Here is a 13,815-nt window from a genome sequence, read left to right on the forward strand (position 1 = left end):
TCAAAGCAATCTGTATATACTGCAATATGCAATCTATCAAAGATGAAATTGCTAAACCCGATTCTTTTGTAACAGTACAAAAAATCATAAATTAGTATTATTCATTGCATCATTGATCAATAGCGTACACTATACATTCAATAAAGTAGGTATTCCTTTAATGCACTCATCTCTCCATCCTTGGATTTGGCAGTAAATCCTCCGTTTATTCATCGGTATCGAAGTGAAGTATTATATTAAATATTATTTTCCGTTAACAAATTTACAATACAGGCAGAATGTATTAAAACAAAAATATTAGAAAATATTATATACTTACATAATCTTTCTTTTTCCAGGTGCGAAAATAAGTACCTATTCAATGACTAAATTGTGAGTTAATAGAATTATTGTTTACCTACTGCTTTATTATAAATAATCTATTTTATAATTTTGCCTTGTCAAATACAATGTTTCACCCAGGTACCACAATTATTATCAAATATTTTTAAAAGAATTATTGTCAAATTTATCTAATTCAATCCCAGAGAAACATAATTGTTTTTGAATATATTTTGACCACATATTCCAAAAATCGATTTTTGAGATAATCGCAAAAAAATACCAGAGCACTGTTTTTTTATAACTAGAAAAGAAGTATTGAACTCACTACAATATTTTTTTAAATATTTATAATACTCCTAAGGCTACAGACACACAGCACCATGCCCCCCACATCCTGAAGCAGGCCCCCAGGCCTGGCTCTTTGGTAGCCCCCTATCTATCACTAAGATTAAAGGCAGTGTGCTATTATAGGCAGTATGCAGTACAGTAAATTTTTTCCAAATGGTGTATATTTAGTATTTAGTATATTTTCTAGCGATTTATAGTATTTTATAATACATCCACTTAAATAATTGCTGAGTATCGACACACATCAAAAATTGCATCGCATAACTACATGTTTTAAAAGCATTCTTCTTCTTCCACCATGTCACGTCCCAACATTGGGGCATAGGGCAAGCACAAGTTGTCACCACTTCCCTCGGTCCATCGCCAACTCCTGCGCCTCCCGCCATGTCAGACCCGCAGTACGTAGGTCGCCTTTATAGCACCGCTGCAGGGTGAGGGAGGGCCGGCCACGGCGACGGAACCCTTGAGGCTGTGCCACAAGGGTACGAAGTGCCGCACTCTTTTAAAAGCATACTCAACATTAACATTTAAAATAAATTAACTTTTTTACAATTACGGTCAATTTTTTTATATATGTTTATCTCAATTATCTGGTTGACCAACCACGACGGGCCCCTCTAAGCCCGAGCCCCCAGGCTAGAGCCCTATCAGCCCCCCTTTTGTGGGGGCCATGCAATCAATACGTTACGAATTGACATATATACAGCATGCTGTATATTTTTCAGTTGTCAGTTATATCGATGCTGTATGTAGGAACAATGTTATTTAAAATAAATACTTTCAAATTCACAATATATGTAATTTAAATTGTTATACATACATTTTAAACATAAATGACCTTAACGTGGAAACGTAAATTATTCTTAAACATTTTTTTTCTTTTATTAATATAGATATTCACATAGGTTTTATACAATATTTTTAGATAAATAAAACCGTAGCACTATCACATAAAGATATTATGTATTTTTTTTTTTAAATTATTGCAAATTTTGATTTTATAGATTTGTTTTGAATTTTACCCACTGCTTATAAGAGTGACTTCCAGACTTATAACTCAGAAAGAATAAAATACCATACTATTATTATTCTACACACATTAACACTGTTACTCTGGTATGAGTACACGATGAGGTATATTACTCAAGAAAATGTTAATAATCTCAACGAGTTTTGATATAACAACATCAATTCCTGGACCTCCAACCTCAGTCATGACTTCTTTCCAGTTGTCATTCAATAAGTTATTCATTGCATCATCTGAAATTATAAAACCAGTCATCAGTAATCTATCATTACTTTCATAACCATAGAATAATAATAAAACGAGAGAGAGGATATTGTTCTCAAGGCTCGAAATGAACTGAAGCGCACTGGAGCACCGTTCCGGTTCGTCATATTGTTAAAATTATCGCTCCGTCTCGCGGAAAAAATAATTTGGCCATCTGAGCTAGATAGACTATATATTATATTATATTATAATATATGGCATAAAATTTGATATGTTAATGTTTTCAGAAAATTTCGAGCGCTCCAATTCGTAAACTTTTTCATTTCGAGCGCTGATTGTTCTGATATTAGTGGTAGGTATAGCGGGGTCAAATCTGACGGGGCGGCGTTCATGCAGATTTCCAGGCAGTTTTTATTAAGGTGACGCATCAGTGAAACGCCAAATAACTTTCAACTGTACGCGCGACGACATTTTGTACTCGCTTCGCATTCATTGAGAGAACGTCGAGTCAGACATACGTCACTTTGCTGCGTGATGGCGACGGGCCAATTAATTCTAAAATCGTGTAAAGATGACTAAAAACGTTACCCATTTACTAAAGAAAACAAGTCAATGAATATATTATTATTGTTACTAATAGAATAATAAACAGAACATAAAATGGACGTATGTTGGATTTATATGAGAAATAATATTTCGTTTGACAGGCGTCTTTTGCACCCGCGACCCGCAATCCGCACATCGCCTAGCAACGATCTTTTTAGACCGTGCCTCAACTAATGCATGGCCTTAATATTATGTTACACGCAATAATTTTGAGTCAAGTAAATAAAGAAACAATATTGAAAATCAGTAAATTGGACGTAAAATATGTGAGAAGTGATTAGTCAGTTAAATTCTTAACAGATTATGAGAAAATGTATTGATATTCAGCATTTCGCCGCTTTGGTTTAACATAACCATAACCATACTTAGTAGCGTAAGTAGAAAAAATATTTTTAAAAAATTTCTATGTTTACTTTCAATTATTGTAGGTATTTTTTTTTCTCTTCAAAATAAAACATTCGCGTGCCATGTAAAATCATCTCACATGCCACTAGTAGCACGCGTGCTATAGGTTCGCCCATGGCCCTCACATCTTGGAGCGGGCCCCCAGGCCAGGATCGTTGGCGGGCCCCCCTACCTATCGCCATGGTTAAAGGTAGTGTGACGCTCTATAAAAGTGTTTTCCAAATAATGGTGTTCCAGGTAAAATTAACAGTATGCAGTGTATTTTTAGCATTTTTTTTATATTTTTGAATAAATCCACTTGAATTATGGAGTATTTGAATATCAACACACAATAATCAAAATTTTTACCACACAACCACATGTTTTAAAATGCTAATTGCGCCGCAGGTGACTTTTTTACCATTGAAGCCAATTATGATGTGTGTTTATCTCATTATTAGGTCGATCCGTCACGCCGACCCCCCAGACCCCGGGCCGCAGGCTAGAGCCCTGTCAGCCCCCCCCCCCCCTTGTGGAGGCCATGGGTTCGCCATTACTAGTGTAGGTACTATATTTTTCTGACTCAAACTAGGTCGCCAATTTCGATATCCTAAATTTCACGTATATTTTTTGATTCTGCATTACACTCTTTGTATTTAAAATACAAATATCTTACTAAGGTCTTTATTGAGCAGTCCATCCATTTTGAACATGACATTTCCGAACATAAGCTCCTTCTTTGATAATTTTACTTTTACGAATTCTGTGCCCTGTTCGTCCTTTGGCAATGTGTAAGAAAAAATCATTTTTGCTCGAAACTTTTCTGAAAATAAGACAACACAATTATTATTATCCTCAATTTTCAAGTGTATGATATATATATGGAATTCACATGAAAATATTTAGAATTGTGAAACATCTTTCTTATTGTGTTAACTGTCAATTTGATTCGTGGCGAAAAAGCAGTGTATTATTAATTTTATTACAAACGCAAATTTCATTATATTGATTCCAAATTACTGGACCGGATTCGTCCGCCTCAGAGGGAAATTTTCAACTCTATAACTATAACTCAAAATTAGTAATTATTAGACATTTATATATAATATGATAAGGGGGATCGTTATGCCAACAGAGAACCTAGCGGAAAAATACGAAGCTTACAATTTGAGTTTTTTTTTGGATAATTTACAATTTTAACTGTATTTATAAATATGTATCTGAAAACATTAAAAAGATTTTTTTTTCTTTTTTTAAGTTAAAGATGAACATTAATTATTATTATATTGTATATTATTATTTAACTTAATATTAAAATTTAGTTTATTAAGTTTTTAATTTTATAAAGTTTAGATTTTTGACTAATTCATAGTTTTAATATGTTTTATATTTATTTTAAAAAACATCGATTTTTATAAAAATGTAAATGTATATAACTTGAAATCCTTTTTATTTTCCCATCAGATGACATCTCCAATCACTCACCAGTTTCATGCTCTCAGGTCACCCTGTGGATGCTACTTAGAAGCATTTCTCGATATTTTGCTGTTATATACGTATAATTTGTGATTAACTTTTCAGCAGGGCATAGGTAATGTGGTAACGTGGTAACAAGTTTCCGTTATTTTTATTGTTCCGAAATAACACGGCAAACACTCGAAGCAATTCCATAAATATGACTGCTACCTACAATAAGGGATCTTTTAAGGGTTGGCATGGTAAGAAGAAGATACGGCGAACCTACGAGTTGTTGGTATGACACAAGAAGAGGCGAGCAAAAGTTATTTAAACGGTTTTTGAAAAAAATGTATTTTTAACGTATCTTGTTTGTGATTTTAAAATATCTTCAATTTCTCTAGAAAAAATAAATCACCTATACATAACTAGAAATCTTTTTTATTTATACCGATTTGAGCTTCGGTATGTATTGTGAACAAATCAATGTTCAATTCGATATGAATACAAAATAATTACAAGATAAAAAGAACTTTTTATATACCACGTTTTTAAATTTCCTGTTGAATCATAAAAATTTGACAATTCTATGTATTAATAAAAACTTTTAATTGTACTTGATAGAAATACTGAATAAATATTATAGAATATTGAAATGTCATTTTGACATTTCATATTGATTTCCATAGTAACGCTCGTATTTATTAATAATTTAGTTGCTAGGACCCCCTTAGCAACCGATAATAATAACTTTCCATACAAAACAGAATTAACTGAAAATTAATTCAATTCTGCTTAAAAATGGCTAAAAGTATTAAAAGAATGCATTGTCGTCGTGTTCTGATGTATTGTAAAAGTTTCAAATGTAGGGAAGTTAGTTAAAAATCTTCAATCGTCCAATACAAATCTTGGACAAACAAGAATAAAAATGTACTGGACACACAAGACAAAAAATATACTGGACACACAAGAAAAATTTTGTACCGGACAAACAAAAATACGAGCTAATAGAAACGTGGTAAAATATGTAATAACCATCTTTTTAATTGACATTTTTAAATTACAAATAATATATTATTAAAACTATGAATTTTTCAAAAATCGTTTGGTAACCTTTTAAATAATTAAGAGTTAAAATATTCATAAAATACAATGTAGGTACTAATAGAAACGTGGCTTCCATAAAATGCAAATTTTATACAGCTTATTTTAATTATATTTAATGTTCATAGATGTGTATTAATTAAATAAAATTTAATTTATCAATAAAATACATCAAATTCTAGGTATTGCTAAAAACGTAACTCTTAATATCAAGTGTAGGTGTACGAACAAAAAAAAACGAACAAAGTCGGTAAGTATATAAAAAAAGTCATATTACTTATTTTGGTGCTTATATGTCCTTTGCCGTTAAGTGGTAAATTTAAAATGCTGCCAATCACTTCGTATGATGAGTTAGCTTGAATATCCGATTGGAATACCATTGTCAACCGTTTTTTGCGAAAATCAAACCTGGAAAAAAAATCACACAATAAAATAAACTGCCAGAGCCAGTTGCCTCCCTAGACCACCCAGGACGCTTGGCGTCCTAATCTAATATAAATAAGTCTAGGATTTTAATAAAATGATAAAAAATTCTAATCACTATAAAACCCATTGACTTGGTACGCTAATTATTTTATGTGGTTTGGATATTGTCATAGTTTTTAATGGATTTTTGCTCAATTTGACTCGTTTCAATTGACATAATAGTCAATTCTTCATACATTTTAATTATTGCAGTATAAATAATATGTGCTCTTTATTCAATGTGAGAAGATCCCATTAGATTGAAAGAATGACTAAAAACTATTTTTCGTAAAAGGTGTTTTAAGATAATTACCACTATGAAGGAGTGTGTTGAGTATTAATAGTTACTTACGATATAAAAGAAGAAGAAAGGTTACTGTAATTTTATATGTAATTACTATTAATAAATAAAAACACCATGAATTATTAATTACTTGTATTAAACGTCATATGAATTTCATTTTCCTACCTAATTGTAAAAATAATACAATTACCGTATCAGGATAACTATCAATTTTATATGGAAGTATGTGTAATTATAATATGTGAAATATGTATATAATGTGATTTCCCCAGAGACCCCAGATATCCGTTTCTAATATTATATTTTATTATTAAGGCGATGTGCAGTTCTACTGTACTTGAACTAGTGGTATCTAAAGAAGCATGCAATCTCATACAATTTTATAGAAGTTTACATTTTTGTATCAATTTATAAATCTCTAAATATCTTAAATATCTCACATATCTAAAATATCTTATATGTTTCACATATCTCAAATATCTTATATGTTTCACATATCTCATATATCTCATACATCTCATATATCTTATATACTTATATTATTCTTAAAATCAAAAATAATCCTTTACCTACTTAAAAAACCGTTTTAAATGTTCATTCATTGAACAACCGATTCTAATCAGTATATTGTATTTTATAGTTATTTTAATTAAAAAAAAAGAAGTTATTTCGATAATCAGAAAGAGATTTTTAAATAATTCATATTTTAAAGAGTATTGGATATTTAATTAAAAAAATAAATATCGGAGTGTGTACTTATGTACACGCGTTAGAAGTTATACTTCTTTGGCGTAACAAAACAAAAACAAAACTTGTGATTAACTAGATTATTGGACTAGCTCTTAATTATATAAATTACACACTCAAGAAAAGGGACTGCTTATTGGAACGCCGTTGGTTTATTTCTATACACTTTAACATATATTACTAACTGACGTTTAATCGTTTGTTTACGTAAAGAATTGCAAATGGCCGACAATAATAAATTATAAAAATACAATAATAAAAAATAAAAGAAAAAAAAGCGGGACAATTCTAACCTATAATATTATACTGTATAATCGTCACGATTGCAGTATCATACTTTGGCGCAAAGGTAGTGCGTTCGGCTGATAACCGAACAATCGAGTGGTTTTTTTCGTGTGAAAAAATAAATTATGTGTTACACGCCAAAAATACACCCTGATCTGATTTCCCAAACGCGCCAAAAGAAGTATAACTTCAAAAATGTGTATAACTTGAAATCTTTTTTAATTACATCGAATAGATCTTGGGTATTGAAATAAATACATTTAAAAATCTATATATTCTAAAGACACTTAACTATCGATTTTAATTGCTAATCTATTATCGAATATCAAAATTTCAAATATATAGTAAAACCCACACATTAAGTTGACACATAACATAGTATGATTAAAAAAATATACCGGATATTGACGAATAAAATATTTTTAATGGCATTTGAATATTCCAAAAGAAGTTTGAACGTTATTATCAATGCATATCTATACTATTTAATATGTACGTTATCGGCATTATTGATGTAAATAATAACAACAGTTTAATGGGAAACCAAGGACATTTTATATAATATAATATTATAATGTCATTATTTACCTAATTCATGCAATATATTTCCTACTGGTTTTTTCTTAAAAATAATTCGTTAAATTAAAAATTCCATATTTCTTAATCTACAGGTTATTCCTGATATTGACCACTTACATAAAACTATTATAATAATTTAAACATATAAATTTTATGTTTATCTATTTTTCTACAGTCAGATATAAAGTCTAAATTTAAACACATTTACATAGAATTAAGCATATCGGATGGCTACTTCAAAGCGATGTGTGATTATCACAAAATGTATCTACAAAAAGTGGATTTTTCAAGAGAGGCAAAACAAACTTTTTGTTTTGTTTTAAGAGGTTTTTTAAACAAAACTAAGAATGATAGAAAGTTGAAATTTTCAGTTTCTTAAAGTATAATCATTTTTCTTCTAAATCGATTGAAAAAAAAATGTAACTTTGATGATCTATATTAAAAAAATACTGCTTTAAAAAAAGTCGACCCACTTACGTTTTTGTGTTACCAATAAAGTTTCAAATTATCTTTGCAGTTTGTTATTTACCTAAAACAAAAACATATCTACAAAGTGGCAAGTTTTAATGAGTGAAAAAAATAAGTTTTTTTTAAGATTAGACTTTTTAGCAAAACTAGTATGGATAATAAAGTTTTTTTATGCATCGGAATGATTTTTTCCCTTATTCCCAATACAGTGAAACGTTTTTAGAGATTCATCATACCTGATGTTCATTATTTATATAAAATAGGATATCATCCTATGTTTTTGAGTTACCAAATATTGTCTTTTTATTTTTTTGTCGTATTTCTTGAGAAAACACTATGTAAAATGACATCAAAATGAATAAGAAACAGTTTGAGTGTTGAAAAACAAGGTGATACGTTTGTGTGTTTCCAAATGTCAGAAAAAATCCATAAACACAAAAATGTATGAGCTGATACGTTTTTGTGTTAATTTTTTTCGAATAAATTATGAGATACGCTTTATATTATTTCCTTACTCACAGTATATACGGAAGTACGTCTTTGTGTTACAGATAGAACCGATTATAGTGAAAAATTCTGCATACTCAACTACAAAAACGCATTTTTTGTAGATATGTTTTTGTGTTAATCACACATCGAAAGGATCCTCCTCAAAGATTACCACTACCGTGGGTAGAAAACTTGTTTGTAATTGTGATCAACTACTTGCATTACTACATAATTGCAGTCTATCACCAAAATTCGCAAAATAAATGTGCAAAGAACATGTTTTTACAAGTATGTGTTAATTATGTATGTCTTGCGATATGCAAAAAAAAGCATTATAATGTGCAACCGTATTGATATAGTTTTTAATTAGCATCGTTTTAAGATATTCAATTAAATGAGCATACATACCTATTTTTATTAGAATTATTAAACCATGTCCTTGCTTTTTCGTAAAAGGTAGTTGTTAGTAATTTTGGACAATCACAAAAACCCAGCCTTTGAGAAAAACACATGAATATTGTGTCCTCACCGAGCATCAAACCCAGAACTCTCGGGCGGAAAGCCAGCGCCTTACCCACTGCACAACGAGAGCCGCCTACATCCATTGCATTTATATAGTATTTATTCACTATGTGTCATTCAATATAGAGAAATCAGATTTTTTTTCACGCAATATACTTTAGATTTTAGATAGTAGATATGATATTAGAAGTACAACGTAACATTTTTAATTACGTACTACAGCGCATTTTTTAAATAACGTAAAATTAGAAATAATTATCTAAATTTATTTCAAAAATATTCAAAGTTGAATTGGCGATAAGTATATTAGATAAACATTAAAATAAATATAGAGTTTTCTAAAAACTTAAGCTAATAATAGTGTTATAAATAATTAATTTTCTTGTGTAATAATATCTTTCTGTTAGAAACCAAGATCATATAGCAAACAAACATACGATATAAAATTGCGAATACAGCCTCAATCGACCAAGGTGAAATTATTATTCGTTTTTATATAAAAATCGTATAATAACTTACATTTTAAATGCTCTCTACCACTGATTCTATTTGACCTTGTTCAAAGCATGTGACCAGTCGCTGTGTGTGTTTCGAGCTTAGTGTTCACAGACGATAGTATGTTTTATAAAATCTATTAGTCAGCTTTCGTAACCCCCAGTTTATTTACTGAAAAAATGTATATACATACATGTCGGATTTGTCATATAAAAACTAAAACAGACAAATTATTCTTTTTCGTTATTAATTCCTAAACTAGAACGTAATATTTTCATAATTCGATAATAAAATGTGGATATCATATAAAATATGTTGGTTATAATACTGAATTACCGTTTACACAGTGACATTTCCGCCATTGCAATAGATTGTCCTGACATATGACAAAAATGCTTTTGTCAATATCAACAAATCAATTTTTTTTGGCCATGTCCGATTCTAATAAGATCATATTATGGGTCTCTACAGAGTGGAGTTTTGTATTAACAGATTTTTGTTTATACGAGAAATGGATATTTGCCACTTGCTCAACCTATTATGTCCATATTCTGACTCATACAAGTACACATATTGTTTTTCAATTTGAGTATGAGTCAGAGTATGGACCTAATAGGTTGAACAAGTGGCTGACATCCATTTCTCGTAAAAATAAAATCTGTTAATACAAAAAGTCAATATTAACAACTGGACAATTGTGGTCAACGTTAATAACACGAAAGGTATAACCAATATTAACAACTCGGCAATTACAGTTAACGTCAATTAATAACTCGACAATAATTATAGGCAACAATTCAAATATTCTATAATCAATTAAAATGTAGCTTTGAAATCATTCCGTATTATTTATTGATTTGTATCAATTTATTGATATGCGGTTTGAAATCAAATGATTTTATACTAAATTTAGTTTTTACTAACTTTATATCTTCTATAACTCCATCCGATAGTCCAGTCAAAACGCTGTTCTTGTTTTTCATGGTGAAGCCAGGGCCAGCAGAAAATTCGGAATCGCCGAGGATAATTGGATCCATCAATGGAACTCCAAGCTCAGGGATTCCTTTCATGAACGTCGCCTGAAATTTTCGACTCTCTTTCAAGAAGCATGTATTGAAATTGGGATCCGACTCACTGCACGGTGAGATAGACGAAACTGTAAAAATATTAGAAATAATTACAAGATAAAAAGAACTTTTTATATACAACGTTTTTAAATTTTCTGTTGAATCATATAAACTTGACTTGACTAGCCTATCTTCTCTGCTTGGTCGTGCACTCATGGCTGAGGATCGTGACCACATTCAAATTTCGCCATCCTTTGAGCGACCAAGACTTTCCATCCTTCTCGATCTTCCGCTTCTCTCAGGGCAGAATGGATGGTGCCCCCAGTCAGCTCTTTCACTTGGTCGCTCCATCGCGCAGACGCTCTTCCTCTGCTTCGCCTTCCCTGGAGGCTACCCAAAACTACCAGTCTCTCCAGGTTGTCCGGTCCGCGCCTGACAATATGTCCAAAAAACTGCAGAATTCTTCTCAGACATATCATCGAGAGCCGTTACTTTATCTTCAGTCCCTGGATGATTGACTGGTTCGTCCTGTGCTCTGTCCAAGAAATGCGAAGCATTCGGTGCCAACACCACATTTCAAAGGCATCAATTGCCTTCCGTTCTCTTGCCTTCAGGGTCCACGACTCGACTCCGTATAGGAATATCGAGAACACTAATGTTTGCACAAGCATCATTTTTGTGGCAATCGAAATTCCCCGATCCTTCCATATAGTGGTAAGGCGTGTCATCGCACTTTTTGCAATGACTAGCCTAAACGATCAAAAAAAATTGTGTTTGATAGAAATAATACTGAAATGTCATTTTGACACTCATATTGATTTCCATAGTAACTCATGTATATATTAATAATTTAATTGTTAGGACCCTAGCAGCCAATAATAGTGGATTGGATTACGGATTTATTCCGAAATAACTTTTCATACAAAACAGAATTAACTGAAAATTAATTTAACTCTACCTAAAAATGGCTAAAAGTATTAAAAAAATGCATTGGCATTGTGTTCTGATATATTCTAAAAGTTTCAAATGTCTATCTAGTCGGTAAGTTAGTTAAAAATCGATTGCAAGATTTGTACCGAACAAACAACCACCGGGCAAATAAGAAAACCTCCCAATAAAAACGTTGTAAAAATAGTAACTGTCGAAAATGTATTTTCCATTCTTCAACACACTATCATCCACTTTCATGAGAACTAGCGTAGGTCAAAATGAAGCTTTTATGGAATTTTCAGAGCATAACCCTGGACATTTCTTAAACGATGTAGATAATCTATTTATATAATTTTGAAGCCTTATTATCCTTTATATTTATTTTAAGCATTTGATGACTGCATAAAGTATTTTTATTACATAAAATAGTATTCTTTTAAACCTCTCGCTCTAATGTTTTAGAATATAGTCATATTTCAGTACATCCATGTGAAGTGGTGTTAGATTTTTTTATGTTAATTAATTTTTAAACGAATTTCCAAAACCATTAGTAAAATTAATTTTAACATTATATAGTGACGTATTTACGATAAAAAAATATATTTTATAATCTTTGTGATCCCAAATTTGACAAGAATTAGGGATTTTATTATTCAAAAAATGGGCACGATTAACACATTTGAAGATAATTCTAAAGATATTGATTATAAGCTATGTCTTTGACCATTTAAATGTGATAAACATCCTACGAATAATGATTGCTTTATAATAATTATTGACCTAATAATAAGGTAGTTTTTTTTTAAAATAAGCCATTTCTATTGGCATTTCCCAGTGGTTAAGCTAGAACATAATATAAAAGAAAAATCTCCCGATGATTCGATCCGATAATTTTTACTTATTGTAATACATTGACTACTAGTAATTTGCCATTTTTCTGTAAGTAGTTTTTTTTATATACTTATTGATATTTACTAGGTAAATCCGAAATTTTATACTTCCGTATTCATCTGTGTAAAATTCGTGTTAAAAGTAATTCGACAATTAATTAATTATTATTTGAAATGGTGTTTACGTGGTGAAATCTCATTATAATTATTATAACTAAGTTTTTTTTTATTTCAACGATAATCGATTTATTTATTTATTTATTACAGAACAACACTAAAATAACTTTGTGTCTTTTTAAGATGGTTTTATAGCCCAACGCATATCAACATATACAAGTAAGTTATCATAAAATTAACAACTTTTTTTAAAATTTTAAACGATTACACAATCAACTTTAATGTGTATATTATAAAAAGGGTAGGTACTTACGTAATGCATCGTACGTATTTGAATATTGAATTAATGTCAAAAATAAAAATATGGAGAAGTTCAACGCGTGCATTTTCTTCTTCATGCTCATCAGTAACAAATAAAGTTAAATTAAACTAAACAATATTATTTTATTATGAGAAACAGCAAGAGTAATGACTAGACAGAATTTATGTATAATATTGTAGCACACTTTTCTCGTGTTATGTTATTGGTGATCGTTGAAAAGACTGAACGAAATCGAATGTGTTAAAAAACTTATAAACATCCTTATTTTTAACCCTCACTGTACTTAGTAAAAATTTAACATCATCATGACGTTATGATCATCATCGTCATTTTCGGCAACGCAACCAATGCGGTCCATACCCCTCTGTATCACACATGGCCTGCTCAGTGGAGTCGTCCCAAATTCATGCGCGAGACCTTTTCTTCCGGTGTATTGAACGCAATGATTTATACCAGTGGCGAAGGGTACCTGTTGGAAGTAGGTAGGCTGCGGTAGATAAATGAAAAAAGTTCTAGGACAGCCATATTTATAGTACTGTCTTGACTTGAACTCGTGGCTACCTCTAGATCTTGAGTCTGGGGTCAAAGTAGAGGATCTCGAAGGTGTCTGGATCTAATAGATATACATAGTGTTTTTTAATTCGGTATATAAGTTTATTGTTAAGAATTTTTGGTTAGTTATA

At 30.7% G+C, this 13,815-nt stretch overlaps 1 protein-coding gene across 1 annotated transcript; it reads right to left on the reverse strand.

The window, feature by feature from the left end:
* Positions 1-1,453: 1,453 nt before the first annotated feature.
* On the reverse strand, positions 1,454-13,365 carry LOC147075754 (circadian clock-controlled protein daywake-like). Its single transcript, XM_085941806.1, has 5 exons — positions 13,124-13,365; positions 10,731-10,962; positions 5,730-5,860; positions 3,570-3,716; positions 1,454-1,932 (listed from the first exon to the last, which is right to left on the reverse strand). Exons 1-5 carry the CDS (start codon positions 13,212-13,214, stop codon positions 1,781-1,783), a joined length of 753 nt encoding a protein of 250 aa, XP_085797932.1. The 5' UTR covers positions 13,215-13,365; the 3' UTR covers positions 1,454-1,780.
* Between the last annotated feature and the right edge of the window lie 450 nt (positions 13,366-13,815).

Source organism: Rhyacophila brunnea, unplaced genomic scaffold (genome assembly GCF_057557595.1).
Source record: "Rhyacophila brunnea isolate RB1 unplaced genomic scaffold, BYU_Rbru_1.0 scaffold_14, whole genome shotgun sequence".
NCBI classification, from domain to species: Eukaryota; Metazoa; Arthropoda; class Insecta; order Trichoptera; family Rhyacophilidae; genus Rhyacophila; species Rhyacophila brunnea.